The 15642-nt window shown below is 34.1% G+C and overlaps 1 protein-coding gene across 5 annotated transcripts in view; it reads right to left on the reverse strand.

The window, feature by feature from the left end:
• GPC5 (glypican 5) overlaps window positions 1-15642 on the reverse strand; it is a 584277-nt gene that overhangs the window by 179226 nt on the left and 389409 nt on the right. For 3 of the 5 annotated variants that reach the window (XM_086880901.1, XM_086880905.1, XM_086880907.1), the window contains one exon: window positions 657-835. The exons of the other annotated variants lie outside the window; for them this stretch is intronic. In XM_086880901.1, the coding sequence (XP_086737027.1) occupies window positions 663-835 (173 nt within the window). In that variant the 3' untranslated portion in view covers window positions 657-662. Of the gene's footprint in view, window positions 1-656; window positions 836-15642 lie in introns of those variants that run through there. 5 annotated transcript variants of the gene reach the window in all.

Raw genomic sequence — 15642 nt, forward strand, 5'->3', positions numbered from 1 at the left:
TTTCAAAATTTTTATACAGTGTGTACAATGCTTTAATTAATTCTTCTGTTTATTAGTCAAGAACATTATTTTCATTCACTCCAAAAGATTACAGCACATCCCAAGTTAGCTTTAAGAAAGATTGTCCTCCAAATTGTATGTATCATATAATGTAGATAATTTCATAGTTACCTATTTCAACAAAATTAAAAAATAGTTTAAATAATAATTCAAATAATACTTTACCTTTAAAAAATGTCCTTTAAAAAGAGGACATTAGTGAGAACCACCGGGTTTAAATTTCATTATCTTTCTGTGAGAATAAGAAAATACTTTGTAATTCATCACTTGGGTCCATCTATCAGGCAATACTAAAAGGCAGCTCAGACTGTGGGGACACTTCACTGTATTAAGATGAAAGTCATCCTAGAAGATATGGTTTATACCTCAAATTTAGACTGAAACCTCCTAAAACTTATCAGTAACTCTAGATAGAAAACAGTTTTTAGAATAGTATCAACAGGACTGGAGTTGTATTTGTAGTTCAGACAGTATATCTAAAATTATCAGAGCACTACCAAAGTAATTTAAATAAATGCATTTTATTTGCAAAGCAATAGACCAGTAAGAAACCCACCCTTGGCAACTGTGCTTTCAGGAACATCAGTAATCAGGAGATGAAATTAAATTGTTTTAACAAAACTGCAATAACCTGCCCACAGCCTAAGGCAGGAGAGCATCAGCCCTGTCTGGCATTTCTGGGACATTGCCACAGGAATAACCAAATGTCTATGACAATCCCTTGAGTAGTTTATTTTCAGTGGTGTAGAGCACTCAGCACATTGGACTCCCAAAACTGAAAAACATAAACAAAAATTATCCATCAGTAGTCAGTATCACCTCTTTAACCTTATTCTGTGCAGATACTGAGACACTCCAGTGAGAGAAACAACAGGTAAAAATATAAAGAGGATATTTTTCTCTCTTGAAAGCAAATCTGAGCATAATGTGACCTTGAAAAACATGTCCAGTGCACACAGGCATTATAAGAAGTGGTGGCATGTATTTCACCTTGACACCTTATGTTGTAAAACTGACTTGTTTTTAGTCTGCTACATGTGGCTACAGTGCTTCCTTTCAACCAATAAAAGAAAAATACTTTTTTTGAGGGGAAAAGCTTTTTTTGAATTTTTTTTGACCAAAATTTTGAATGGTCATCTGGGTATTGGATATTTTCTCTACTAAGGTATTGCTGGTGTATATATACTATATGGAACACTATATCTAGTGTTCTCTTGATCTTTTTGATCAGCTTTCAAGATTTTTTATAGGTAATTTGTGGTTTATTTTTATGCTCTCTGCATATTTGATAAACTTATGCCTGTTTAAACATTTGGTGTCTGTGTTAGCTATTATTAATAACTATATATATATAATTACAAAGTGTAATTAATGCTGTTTATCACTTTGACTTTTTTCCTTTGACTCACCAGTTCTTAGGAACCAGTGAGTAAACTACCTACTTCTCAAATACACTTAAAAATAATAGGGTGTCTGATAAAACTGCTTTCAACTATCACTGTATATACTATATGTGCCATGAATGCACACCTCTAAACTGATTTGACAAACAGTATTTGTACTAGTGTTATACTTCCTGAATAATTTCCAAGTAAATTATTAAATGAGTTTGTTAAATTGTGATTAACAGATTCCTAGCCTCTTGGATAAAGATTTATGAGTAAATTTACCAAACCCTGTATTTTTTTTTAAATTATATTCATGTTGACTACAAAAGAAACCCTGAACCAAAACCAACTGAACAAAAACAACTCCCAACTTAATTTACTGCAATTATTTTAAAATCTATGTTTTCAGCTTCGAAGTTTGCATCTTCTTTGCATCTTGCATTTCTGTTATCTCAGTACCATCAAGCAATACACAGCATCTGCCCTGGTGTACCTGCAGCCTTAATTTCTCATGTAGAAGATGTTCATTCACCAGCTCTCTTAAGCCATTTATGTTAAGGAGCTTTATAGATCTGTTACATTTGGGAGCCACATAACTCTAAGGCAATTCAGCCTTCTGTTAAAGTATTTTATCTCTTTGCACTATCTGTCATAAGGTAGAACTCCATAAAAGAAGGTGACTGTGCAGTTCCCAGGGATTTCAAGGGCACTTAGGGTTCTAAATAACTTAAGGCATTTGTATCTTACTTGGTAAAGCATTTTGGGATTTACTTTAGCTCTCTGCTGAGTCAACACCTAGCATCTGACTTTCCCCCATTCTTTTTTTTGCCACTTAATTGTCAAAAGAAGGAATGAGTAAGGTAATTCTATCTTTAAGCAAGCTTTTTGTCAAATAAGGACAGCACAGAAGGAGACTGGCTCCTGTAACTTAAGTGTCAAAATTTAGGTAGGATGAATTTCATGAATGTCAAGCAGTAGGGATCTGCTGAATTTGTATCTTCAAATAACCCCTTCATCAATAGAAATAGGCAATTTTGGTTTGATAAAAGCAAGTAAACGATCCTGGATATTTTCATTTTTTTTCATATGAAACTAAGCTATCATTTTAAGTAAGGAAGCAAAGAAGTAACAAAAAATACTTAGAAATGTTGAGTCCCATATTGAAAATTTTGAGTTAACTGGTTAATTATTTTAACTATTTATTTCCAGAATAATTTGTCATCAAGCAGGTTAATATTAGTAGAGATTTGCTTTGAATACTTTTCTGCTAAATGATATTTTATTCAAAATTTTCATTTATCCTCCCCAATTTCATCAGCCTACAGAGTAATAAATACTAGATTATTTTTCCTCTGCATAGCACACATGTAATTATTTTTCATTCACACTTTGCTAGCAATATAGGTTTTTAATGCAACCTCCAAACAACTTTGGCAGTTTATCTAGGAAAATCAGTACACATAGCTCATGACAGTAATCTTAGTTATTTTAAAATTAGCCTTTCATTAAAAAGCTTAATTCCTGTAAACAGCATGTATTAAGAATATTTTAGAGCAATCTATGTTAATTTAAATGGTGGCAAGGCAAGGGCTGCAGACATACTGGAATGCTATAAAATAAATATTAAGGTTTACAGTCTTCTGAGAATAAGAAATCAGAGAAGCTTTTATAAAAGATTAAAATGGTCATTATTTGGTTCGAAACTTAACATTACACTCAGCAAAGGTTTTATCTTCCAGTATCTGAACTGTGATGAAGTCATCGTGGTGCTCTTAACATCAATATGTATTATGCTACAGATTTCATGAAATACATAAAATTTAATTGAAAGGGGTATTTTTCCTATATGTTTATCATGATCATAAGCTTTTAAATGACCTCACAGATTGCTGAATACAGTTCCTTTGTGTTACACCCATCAAAAATCTGTCAGGCATTACATGGAAATGAATTAGGTTTCCAGTTGCTTCTGCTTCTACTGCAAGAATATACTGGAATTTTGCTTACACATCACTGAAAACTATCTCCTAAAATTCCAGATTAAATTTATTCTTGGTCAGTGACAAATGCTTGTTCTCATTCAACACAAACTTTTAGCTTAACATCCTCCTCTCTCCCCAATGCTTCTTCCCCTGATGTCTTTGTGATGTAACTATATTTCTTCTCCTAACCTCAATTTTGGTACAATAGGTAAATTAAATTCATTTACTCTCATAAAATAAAATTTTCTTCATTCTCCAGATACTTTTAAAAGCTATTTCTGCATCTCTTCATTTTGAAATTAAACTTTTTTAAATAAAAATGAACAGGAGTACACACAGGACCCTAGATGATATGAGTACAATGCCTTGTATTACAATATTTAATAGAAATACAAGATTTTAATGCAATTTTTTTCTTCTAATAACTTTCAGATTGCACTTTGATTGATCTTCATACCAAATAATTTTCTGATTTTTTCATTTCCTGATGAAAAAGTCTCAGTTTATAGCAAAACACGTTCCTTGTGGATATGTCTCAGTCCAGTGTTTAGCATCATTAAGCTTCATGAAATTGTCACTGCTCCAGTCCTCAAGGAAAGTAATATTCTTATTGTCTTATATATAAATAGTGCTTCCAACTTAGGCAGAAATTTCCTCAGAGTTTTCCTGTATATTGTATTTAAATTCTTACTGAGAAATTGTATAAGCTTAGTCTCAAAGGTAATCTTATGAAGCGCCACTGTTAACATTTCAGCTCTGTATTTCTCCTGATGGACCAGCTGGTATCACTATTATCTTCAGCTCTTTAACAGTTTCATAATATTTTAATTAATCCCCATTTTTCCACCTTGAGATATGAACTCTCACGTGCACCAATATATCACATTGCTGGAATCCAGATGATAAAGTTTGCTGCATTTTCTTGTTTTAGAGCCTCAGCTGAGATTGATATAGATATGTTAGCTATATATATGTGATACATAATGGTATAGATGTAAAATTAGATTATTCTGGCATTATTGTTATTTGTAAATCAATGCAGTATTTTACTCTTTTCTTCCTAATGTAATCTAGATGTTATGGAGGATAGCCTAGTGAGAGTGCCTGGATAATTTTTCTGACTCTTTAAGCATTTTCTATTCTTCAGACATATGACAATACTCCAGATTTTAAAACTGATCTATTCAAACATTTTTTTGGTTTCAAATGTCACTTGTGTCAGAATAGTCAGTAAGATACAATTCACTTTTGTTGAGAAAACTGAATTTAGTGAATTGCAATTCTTTAGTTTTATTTCTGTGTTAGCACTGGTAATTTTCATTTCTATACATTTATTCCTCTAAACTTTATTGCCATTGTTTCCATATCTAACATCAGCTCCTTGGTGGAGAGCTGAGACATATTTCAGGTAGGAATACAAGGGCACTGATTTCCATATTACACAGCATATATCAGATGCAAGCCACCCAAGTCAGAAGAAGAAGAAAATTGCATAAATGAGAAGTGGAGAATCCTGAAGCACATAGGGTACTGACCAAAGGAAGACCATGGCAGAAGGAAGAAAGCAACAGGAAAGACTGAATGAAGAAATAGACATTTAGGAAATATGAAAATTGGCCGGTATGAAGACCAACATAGACATTTGTTCAGCTTGCACAAGGAGGAGAGATTTTCAAACATTAAGAATAATCTTGCAAAAACCTGTTTCTAGATTTGACTTGGGTACAGCAAATAGGCTTATATTAATGAGTACTCACTTTAGATATTTTAAAAGAAGCTGAAAAAGCATCCAAAAAATTACCCTGAAAGAAAAGACTAAGTCCCTGTTGTTAGCACCTATCAAAAATAACACATGTAAATTACTTTCAGATTTTACTTTCTTTAATTGTGAATGTTTGACATGTTACATCCCCTGAACAATAGCTTGAGAAGTTATTTGTGTTTTAAATATTTACCCTGTGGTGGTTTTATTTCAGAAATTGAATGGTTATTATACACTGCAGGTGTTTTGTTTGCTTCCTTGTTTTTTCTTTGCCTGGTAATAATATTGTGCTTCAAGCATTGGCCAAGGATATTTTGTACAGTATGTGCTTCCTTGTAGTTTACCAGTTATATGTCTTTTGGTCCAATTATCAAATAACAGCCATTCAACTTCTTGTAGATTTTCAGAGGATGTTTGTACCTGGAGTAGTTCCCTACAGAGAATGCAAATTCTTGAGCTGCATTTTTCTGACACATAGCAGGTACCTTGTTCAGGATAAAGCAGGTTTTTTTCTTAAAATATTCCTTCCTATTGCCTATACATCCAACAGGAGTAATTTGGTCCCATATTTTCACCTCCTGTGTTTAAGTATATATGTGCAAGGTTTTCCTGTGAACTAGCTGTCTAATCTTTTTTTAGGGTAATTGGATATTTATGCAGCAATACATACTCAGTGGTGTTGAGATGAAAAAAACCCTAGGTGTTCTCTTTAGAATCAACCAAATAACTTCTGCTTTCACTCATGCTTTAGGGTTCATTGCATAGGTACTTATAATCTGGAGAGGAATCTAGCCCTAAATGATTGTAGGTCGTGTAGATCCAATGAGGTGTCTTGGTGCAAAATTGCATAATTATTGTTTGATATAATAATATTGTTCAGTCGTTTTCATGTCAACTTGTTGCAGAAAGAAAAAGATGGACCAAAGAAATGAAACATTATCATCAGATTAAAGTGTGTGGAGTGCCCACAACAAGCCCGTAGTGACAATGTCAAGCCTGAATTACAAGGTTTGGTTTTTATTTTTATGTCCTGAATAAGCAAATATGAACCTGCTTTAACAGACCAATATCCTAAAAAAATCATGGAATCACAGAATGGTTGATATTGGAAGAGACCTCTGGAGATCATCTGGTCCAGCTGCACTTCACAAACAAATAATGGAAAAAGAAGAAGTCTTATCAAGTTAAACAATTTTTTTTTTTAAGACATGAAAAATGGGACTTCCTACTCGAGGCATTATCTCTTGACCAACTTCTCCCTCAGCACTGAAGCAGAACACTATTTTAGCAAGAGCTAAAAATCAGCTGTTAATTTTTGTGGCAGTAGGAAAATGTGGTCTGGCAGCAGAAACCTGGGAGGGTGGTGGGATTCTGGGTTGCAGAATTGATCTCCAACTGCTCAGACGTCTAGAGAAGGCAATCTTTATTTTAGTACTTTTCTTTCTACATTGCTATGGCCATGCTCTGGGCACTGAGCGCAAAAATCCCACGTGAAAATCCAGGCTCAGATTCTGGAATTTATGTTGTTTAAGGCTTCTTCAGTTTAAAACAAATATGTTAACTTCTTTCAATGTAATTTTTAGAGCGTAATCTCCTCATGCATTTGGCTTCCATGCTATCAATAATAAAAAGTAACAAGAGCATCTGAATTTTATGTCTGATTGCCAGAAGGATTTACTCATCTGAGATTTATTAATTTAGAATTTATTTGGATTTATTCAAGAGCTCTTCCCACCTAGTATTTTTACTTCTTATTTACAAAAAAAATAATACTGAAACCTTGTATAAATAACAGCCAAAGCAACATCACAAGACTATAACTGAAGACCCCTGACTTGAAGATATTTTGCTGCGTGAGGTGTGGGGTTGTGGTTGCTTTGTTTTGTTTTCCAGATCAGGTAGCATTCCACTAGAACAAAGTCATAACAGTCAAACACAAATTCCCTTCAAAAGCCGTGGAATTGTAACCTTTATAGGGATTAAATAAGGATTTCCTCTTTCCCTGTTTGGATCAGAAACCTTGAGCTGTAAATTGATATGAAAACAGATAGATGTTACTCTATATGATGAGAAACTGAGGGTCTTGGAAGAAAAGATTAATTAAGTTTAACATGTATTTATCATGTAAAGTATATTATCCATTTAAAGAAATGTTATTTTCTTTTATTTGTGTCTAAGTATATTAATTATTGTGGGATGAGAGTATCTTGAAATAATCATGGAACATAATATGTTTGCACTGAAAATAATTTCATTGTTATAGGAAAAAAAATACAAAGTTTCTAGGATCATGACATAAAATTTTATTAGTTCCTTGGGAACTGAGAAAAAAGGAGAAGGTAGTGAAATACTTTCTGGTATCAGAAGAGATATTCTAAAATAGAAGTAAAATACAATTTTGAAAAGAATGAGGACTTAAAAAAATGACCGCCCCTTTACATCCCTAGCACAGAAAGAGCTCCTGAATGTTCCTGTTTGGTGGTCTTTCAGGCCACAGCATATTTCCAGAATATATACATTGGGGTATTTTCCAGAAGTAGTAAGTTGTCAAAAGACAACTGAGTGTACACAGTACCTAAATGACCAGAAGACAACTCTAAGACCTTTCAGATATTTGTACAAGATTTTATTTGGAATAAAAATAACACTTTACCAACCTATATAAAAATGTAAATAATGTACAGCTGAGGAAGCATATAACAGCTAAAGTTCTGCAAGTCTCACATTGGCTATCAGGATGTTTCCCTATCAAGGAAAGCTATTGCTCCCCTTGGCTTTGTGTTTGGCTAATAGAAGTTTTTCCCTGATAGGAAAAGAAAATTGTCTTCAATTTATTTTAGTAAATACAATTCCCTTGACCTCTAGTGTTTCAGGAGGGAGCAATTGTATCGATTTCAGAAACTGAATTAATGACAACAATTTATATGCATAACTATCCTTTAGTGCATTTCAGCACAACATTGCCATTTTTGTTCGATGGGTTTGCAGTGTCCCCTGTCCTTTAAGTTGTTAAACTTCAGCACAAAATGTATGCAGCAACGAATTGGCTGAAAAAATATATCATGTTGCTTGGATAATACTTGCTGTTAAGTAGTTGGTTTATTTGTGACCTCACTCTAAATATGTTGATTAGAAAATATAAACATGCATTGTTTCATCTAGAAAAACATACCAAGTATGTATTCATATATAGATATAGATATTCTACCTATATATTTTATATATTTTAATATATATAATTCTACATTTCTTTATGTAAACCAAATATATATATATGTCTATATATATACATATGTGTGTGTGTATATATATACACATCTTTCTGCATTTACAAGCATGTTTCTATAATAAAAGATAGTCAGATGACAGGGATTAACAATGTGTGTTTCTTTCCACAGTACAATGTATCTATATATTTATAAGACTAAAAGAATATGAAGAAAATATTGACATAGCCCAGGGGTATTATGGAGAAAAACACAAGCTTACAAAGTCTTTAGGTCATCCTATGTTTAAAGCTGAGTAAGAAACTATTTCATTTTAGCTGATACAAACAGTTGCTCTAATATTAAAATAATTTAGATTTTTGATTCCTTCTTTTTCATCTTTTTCTCTGACTGGAACAATCATAGACATTTCCTGTAATGAACAGTTAGAAGTTAGCATAAATTACACTATATAGTAATGCAAATGGTCACATATTTTCTGAACAAGACAGGATCCTCCTGAGACTTTCAGTCTCTCATTTTCTCCTTTCACTGGTTCATTGTGTACTAACCTGAATGTTCTAATGCTCTTCACCTGGTTTTATAAACCTAATCATCTTATATGTTTGTACGTCTATGCCCATCAAAATCCCATCTGTATTCCTACTCTTTCCAAAACCTTAGGCTTTCTTATCAGTGCTTGTCTATTTTCCAAAAAAATGTAGTATAATAGAGAAGGTTTTTCTTCTCACAGAGATTCCCACCATCCTTTCTGAGTTCCTCAATCTGTGCCTTTTGACTTAGAAGTGTTGCTCAGGTATTCAAATCCCTGCAGAAGAGGTTATTTTCACCAGTGATTACTTTTCAAAAGAGATTCAGTATTGGTCCCTAAAATCATGTTAGAACTTAGACTTTTTGGAGAGAAAGGTGTCAAAAAAAAATCTCACAGCATTTGACCACTGTCCAGAGGAAAATCATTAAAGATTCAGCATTAAGCTAAGATCAAACTCTATACAATGCTCATAAATAAATGGCTTTCATACAACCGGCAGCTTTGGAAGAAGTGTGAATACTCTGAAATGCTGACAAAACATTTACATATTTCAGCCAGGCATTGAATTCCGTAGAATAATGATTGTATTTCATTATGTATCATATCTAGATAATTCTTACTAGTTCTAGATTTATGACTAAGGTGACTGTTTGAGGAGATAAGTTGCCTGAACTATGGTTACTGAGAGATAGGTACTCTTAATTAAAATAAACACTTTCCCAAAGGATTCAGAAGTACAAGGTATGTACTTGGGTTATGTATAGATTGTTTCCAAATAGTACCTCAAGAAAAAATGAGTCAGTTCTCTAGGGATCATCATGCACAAACACTCTGGGTTTAAATACAGATTAATTTTTAACATAGCCTCCAAAAATTACTTTTGTGCTAAAGACAGTCAATTTAAAATAATGTGCAAATGTCAGCTACAATACTGTGAAGAAACCAAGTGAAACAGGAATGAGGATGATGTATAAAAAATACAAGATAGTCTGGCTCCAAAATTAAGTATTTAAATAGATATTTATTAAGGGCAGTTAACCAGTAATGACACCAATTAATCAAGAAGTGGAAGCACATTCACCTTGTAACCCCTCCCCCACACCAAACCCATTACATTTTGAAAGAGATTGATTGTGTTTATTAAAAACGTCAACAGTGTAATTTAATTATTATAAGACAATGTCAAACAGCTTCTGAATTCTGTGAGCCCCAGAACGATGGCCCTCTCTCAGACAAAAATCTTGTACTGTTTGGAGATATTTTACTGTATAAGGAGTACAGGATTGTGCACTGCATGAAAAGTAGGAGCTGCATATTAGGATAGAAAGAGGTAGAAAAACAACAGATTTTCCTCTCCCAAGGAAAATAGAAGATTTCTGGTCTTAAATTGTTTTTTTCAAGTATTCTATAAAACATGCCACACAAAACTTAAACTTCTGTTCCAGCCTAGACAGAACTATACTCATTTTTATACAGATAATCAGAAGAAGTTTTACAACTAAGCAAGAACTTTTTTGAGCCAGATAGGTTATGAGATGGTGACAGCTATAATTTAAAAAAAAAAAAATGTTTACTAATGCATCAGTTAAGAAAATAGACATACCTATAAAAATACAGTAGCACAAAGTGTCTCTGACAGAAAACATGAAGTTATGTTAGTGGTAAGCATAATTTTGAAATTCCAGTTTACCACTCCAGTTGCCTGACACTTAATAATCCTTTTTCTCCTCTACTAAAGTTAATTAAATCAGGATTACCTATTTATTTGCCCATATTTTTCTTTGTCACAAAAATACTGTGATGACTGCTTAGCTCCTTCCACAGTGTTTAAATTTTTTTTTACAGCCACCTATAATTACAGTGCATCCTTGTTACACCAGAAAGAATAATCAGCACAAAGACTGATGCAGGATTCTGATAGATAGAAGTATTCAGGACCAGACAAGAAAGAGAAAATACAGTGAGATAACATGAACTTGACATACTGATATGAGAAAAGAAAATCTGAATTGAAAAGAACTGAAGAAGACTTTTCTCTTTAGAAACATTCTGTAATGTTTTATAGCTTGCAGCAATATAGTCACAGAGATACCTGATTAGCAATGCTTTTAGAAAGAGGAAGCAGGTAAGCAATTGATATCTATGGCAGAAGTAAAGATCTGCATGCTTCATGAGAGGATCATTGGCATGAATCTAGACTGCATTTAGCACCTCAAAAAATCCCAGTAATATCCTCATTGGTCTGTATGGCACAACAATTAATGAGGAAGAAAGCCAAAGGGCTAATTATGTCCTGGGGTGCACCACACATGGCATCCCAAGCCAGCCGTTGTCCCACTCTGGCCTGCACTGGTGTGACTTCATCTCAAGTTCTGTGTGCAATTCTGCATGACACGATGTAAGAAGGACAGCAAGGTGTGTCCAGAGGAGGGCAAACAAAATGTGAAAGGTCTCTAGGGCAAAAGTTATGAGGCTCAGCTGGTTTGTTCACCTTGGAGAAGAAAGGCTGAAGGATGAACTTAGCTGTCCTGAGATGCCTATGACTTGCTGTTAGGAGGGCAGCAGAGTAGGAGGTGCTGAGCTCCTCTCTGGTGATCAGGGATAGCACACAAGGAAATGGACTGAAGCTACATCAGGGAAAGTTCAAATTGGACGTTAGGAAAAGGTTTATCATTGAGAGGGTGATTTGGCTTCTCAGGGAAGTGGCCATGGCATCAATTCTGTCAAAGTTCAAGGAACATCTGGAGAAAGGAGCTGGACACAATGATCTTCATGGGTTCCTTCCACCTTGAGATGATCTATGATTCTATGGCTTGACCTTGAACAATTTTGGATTCTAATTATCCTGGGGAACAAAAATTATTTACTATTCTACCTAGCTGAACAGGTGCTATTGCACCCCAAAAAACAAATGGATAATTTGTTTTGATAATAGCTGGTAATAATTTTTGTTAATTGACAATTAGGGATGCAGAAGGAGCCCTTTGAATACAGTTTGGCATAGAGTAAGCTCTAAAAACTGCCTCAGAAAAAAATTTAGGAGAGACTGAGTAGGCTGAATGGCTCTTTCAACCCTTTAAACAACTGGACTGTGGCTAAATTTAAGATCATTTGAAGTCTAATAGCTCTTGGCAAGAAGTTTGACGTATTCTTCAGCAATTACAGTAATTTAATTGTAGTTATCTTACAGTATTAAAGTGTACTAGGCAATTTCCTGTAATAAGCTTGATTAAGATACCTCTCATACATCTACTGTCAGTTTTTAGTCTGCTTTAGAAGGTGAATCATGCCCCATAGAATCTGTTTCTTTTTTATTGCCTGTAAAGAATGTCCATATGGTCAGCTCATAGGTAAAAGACTACTTTGTGCAGAGATACACTTGGCCAGTTGAAGATTATTCTTCATGCCTACAATACTTGTTTTTACAAGAATGAATCTCAGACTTTGAACTAATACTTTGCCTTTTTTCTATGTAAGAAAAATCAGCATTACACTTTATATGATTTCCTTAAGTAGGAACTTCTCTATTTACAAACACATCACTTTGATCATAAGGTAAATAAGTAGTTTCAAGAGGCAAAGAAAGAAGCACAAAGTTGGGATGTGAGTCACACTTCAAGGGATGGTGACTCCACCACTTTCCCGGGATGTCTCTTCCAATGAACATTTTCTGAAATGAAATTTTTTTAATATCTAATCTAAACTTCCCCTGGCAAACCTGATGCCATTTTCTCTCATCCTTTCCCTTGGGAAAAGAGATTGATACCCATCTCACTACAACCACTTTTCAGGAGACCTGTGAAGTCTCCCCTCAGGCTTCTTTCCTCTGGGCTAAAAATTACCAGCTCTTCTATTGCTCCTCATAAGACTTGTGCTGTAGCCCTTCCACCAGATTTGTTCCCCGACTCTGGATTCCCTCTAGCACCTCAATGTCTTTTTGTGAAGGGTGTAGAACAGAACACAGTAGATGTGGAAAGTCAGTTTTTAACTGCCTTAATTATCAGCTGAACCACAGCAAAGTTCCAGTCTTGACAATACCAAAGATAGATACAGGTATTTCTCTTTACAAAAGCATCTATGCAGAAATAAATAAATATAAGTTTCTATGTTCTTCTTAAAAATCCCTTTGTCTGCCTATAAAACACAATTATCAGCTACAGTGTCTATAGTAAGCAGAATCTCTTTGTTGAGATCATCCTTGAATTTTGTACCGAAGATTTTTTTAGCTGAGTTGCAAATCATTAGAGAGCCTTTTTTAGAAATGTCCAGGCTCTTTGTTGTTATGGTCCTATGATCTTAAGGTGCTCTTTTTTTATCGATTTAGACTGAATGAAAAAGATATATATTGAACTCTTGAAAAACATTTCCTGTATTAAACCAGCTGTGAGTACAGGAAGCAGATTTTTGTTAAGATTCTCTTAGGTTTTAATATCCCTGAGACTGAGGTGAATCTTGACCTTGTCACTGGTCAGCTTCCTGTCCATCAGCTTATGAAGTTACATGGAGATTCCTGAAATTCTATTTCTTGTGTTTCTTACATTGTTATCCATTTTATCAATTTTCTAACTGTTGTAGTTTTGTTTCACATTTTCTTTATGGAGGGATAGTCCTTTGACAAAAGTGTTGATATCCTTAATATGTGGAATGAGGATAAAGGATTGATGTAAAGGCTGGGTTTGGTCACTATACCATTTGTATTTATATTTGTGGTGACAAAGGCTGAACTGCTGAAAAGATAGAAACACAAACTGTTACTATTAGAGATATGTAGAATATTAGGAGAAGTGATACTCTACAACTTTCTTAACAAACTCATCAGGTTTTTGGGGTTTTTTTTACCCCCTCAGGATTTCTTTTGAAGTTCCCTTTAAAAATTGTCATTTGCCACTTTTGTGGAAGTATCTTCGCAACTGCCAGGATCGTTTCAAGCAAAAGTGTCCACATCTATTTTTTCAATTAAATGCTTGAAAATGCTAGGTGATTAGAATGTGGTCCTGGTAATTTGCTGCAGCTCATTTGTCAGTCTGTTGTGCAGCGTCTTCCACTGACATTTTCCAATTTGAAACAAAATCTCTGCTGTTCTTCACATCTCATTTGGGACCCCCTCCAGGCTTCTACGTATGGATCAAGGAATAAAAACACCAACATTTCTTTTGTGCTATGGCCATGGATTCTTTGAGTGCTCCCTCATACTCGTATATTGATCTTAAAAATTAAAGACATATTTAGAATGGGCAGAAGTTATTTGCACATGAATTTTGTAATTCGTTGGCTTGGAGAAGGTAAAAAATACATGTCTATGTGGCATACTGTGATAACGTAAATATTTCTATAAGGCATGTTCTGGTTTCACCATGGAGGTTAAAAATGGGACATTTTCTATTAAACTGTATTGGATATCTCACACTGGCAGTTAACACATCCAGTAGACACAAAGTAACATTTTGTGACTCAAGCAGTTTTGGTGGAGAAGAAGAAAATGTGTATCTCTACATCTTACATCCATCCCCAAAGAACCTACCAACCAAAAATCGTTTGTCAAAAATGCATTAAAAGCACACTTCAGGAAATGAAAATTCAGCAGAGTATGCAAAGAAAATAAAACATCAGAGCAAGATCTCTCACTTTTTGACCCACCTTTCAGTCCCGTCTCATGTAAACAAAACTTGATATAGGTCAAAACATTGAAAAATCCCATTTGAGTTAGCATCACTTGGTAAACAGGATGCTTGCCTTGAATACTTCTGTTATTTTTCCCTCATGTAGTATACTCTCTCAGCATGTAAATATAAATGTTTATTTTTATATAAAAGTGATATAGATGTATTTATTTCAGCTAAAAAATGTTCTGGTGTTATTTGAATACTCAGACTCCTCAAAGTACTAAAAATATGAACAGTCTTTCTTGCTCTTATTTTTGTAAAAATGGCTTTTCTATTCATTCTTCCCCTTTCACAATGTGAGCAAAGCTGAGACAAGATTCTAGCAAGAGATGTTTCAGCTCCTTTATAGTGCCAGGTAACATAAAAATCTCTGTGCACAAATATGTCAAACATTGCTATTTTCAATAACATAATGGGGAAAAAAGAACAAAGAGTCTCCAGTGAACTTGTGTATGCATAAGCCAATTTTCAGAAGTGCTAGTCCTAAGAATTGCAGGTTGACAGACCTACTTATCTGAATGAAGTAAATATTTATTTATCAAAGATAAATTGTGAATGTATGATTCCTGACAATGGATGTGCTACAGTTCAGAAACAATTTCCCACAGGATATTTTTCACTGCATTCAGACTAATAAGCTTCTTCACAGAAATGCTTCTTTCTACCTGTGGCAGTAGAAAAGAAGATGGTAAAAATAGAGCTTGCTCTGTATTTGGAAAGTACTGTTTGTGGCTACATTACAAGACCCTCTTTAGTTCAAATATCTATGACACAGATACATGAGCTTTGAAAGATATTACTGAAGTCAATTAATTTAAAACAATTTTAATTAAAATTTGATCGGTTATGGTAGGCAAGTGGAAAGTTAATTTTTCATCTCCATGATTTTTCCTCAGAGACTACAGCAATTCTACTATACATCATTATAACTTTGAACACCACTGCTGTTTGATGAGATTGAACAGAATGATACAGAATAAAACAGAACACTCTGAGATGTAATGTGGCTCAATAAACCAGCAAAAATT

The sequence above is a fragment of the Cyanistes caeruleus genome, chromosome 3 (assembly GCF_971803275.1).
Source record: "Cyanistes caeruleus chromosome 3, bCyaCae1.hap1.1, whole genome shotgun sequence".
Taxonomy (NCBI): domain Eukaryota; kingdom Metazoa; phylum Chordata; class Aves; order Passeriformes; family Paridae; genus Cyanistes; species Cyanistes caeruleus.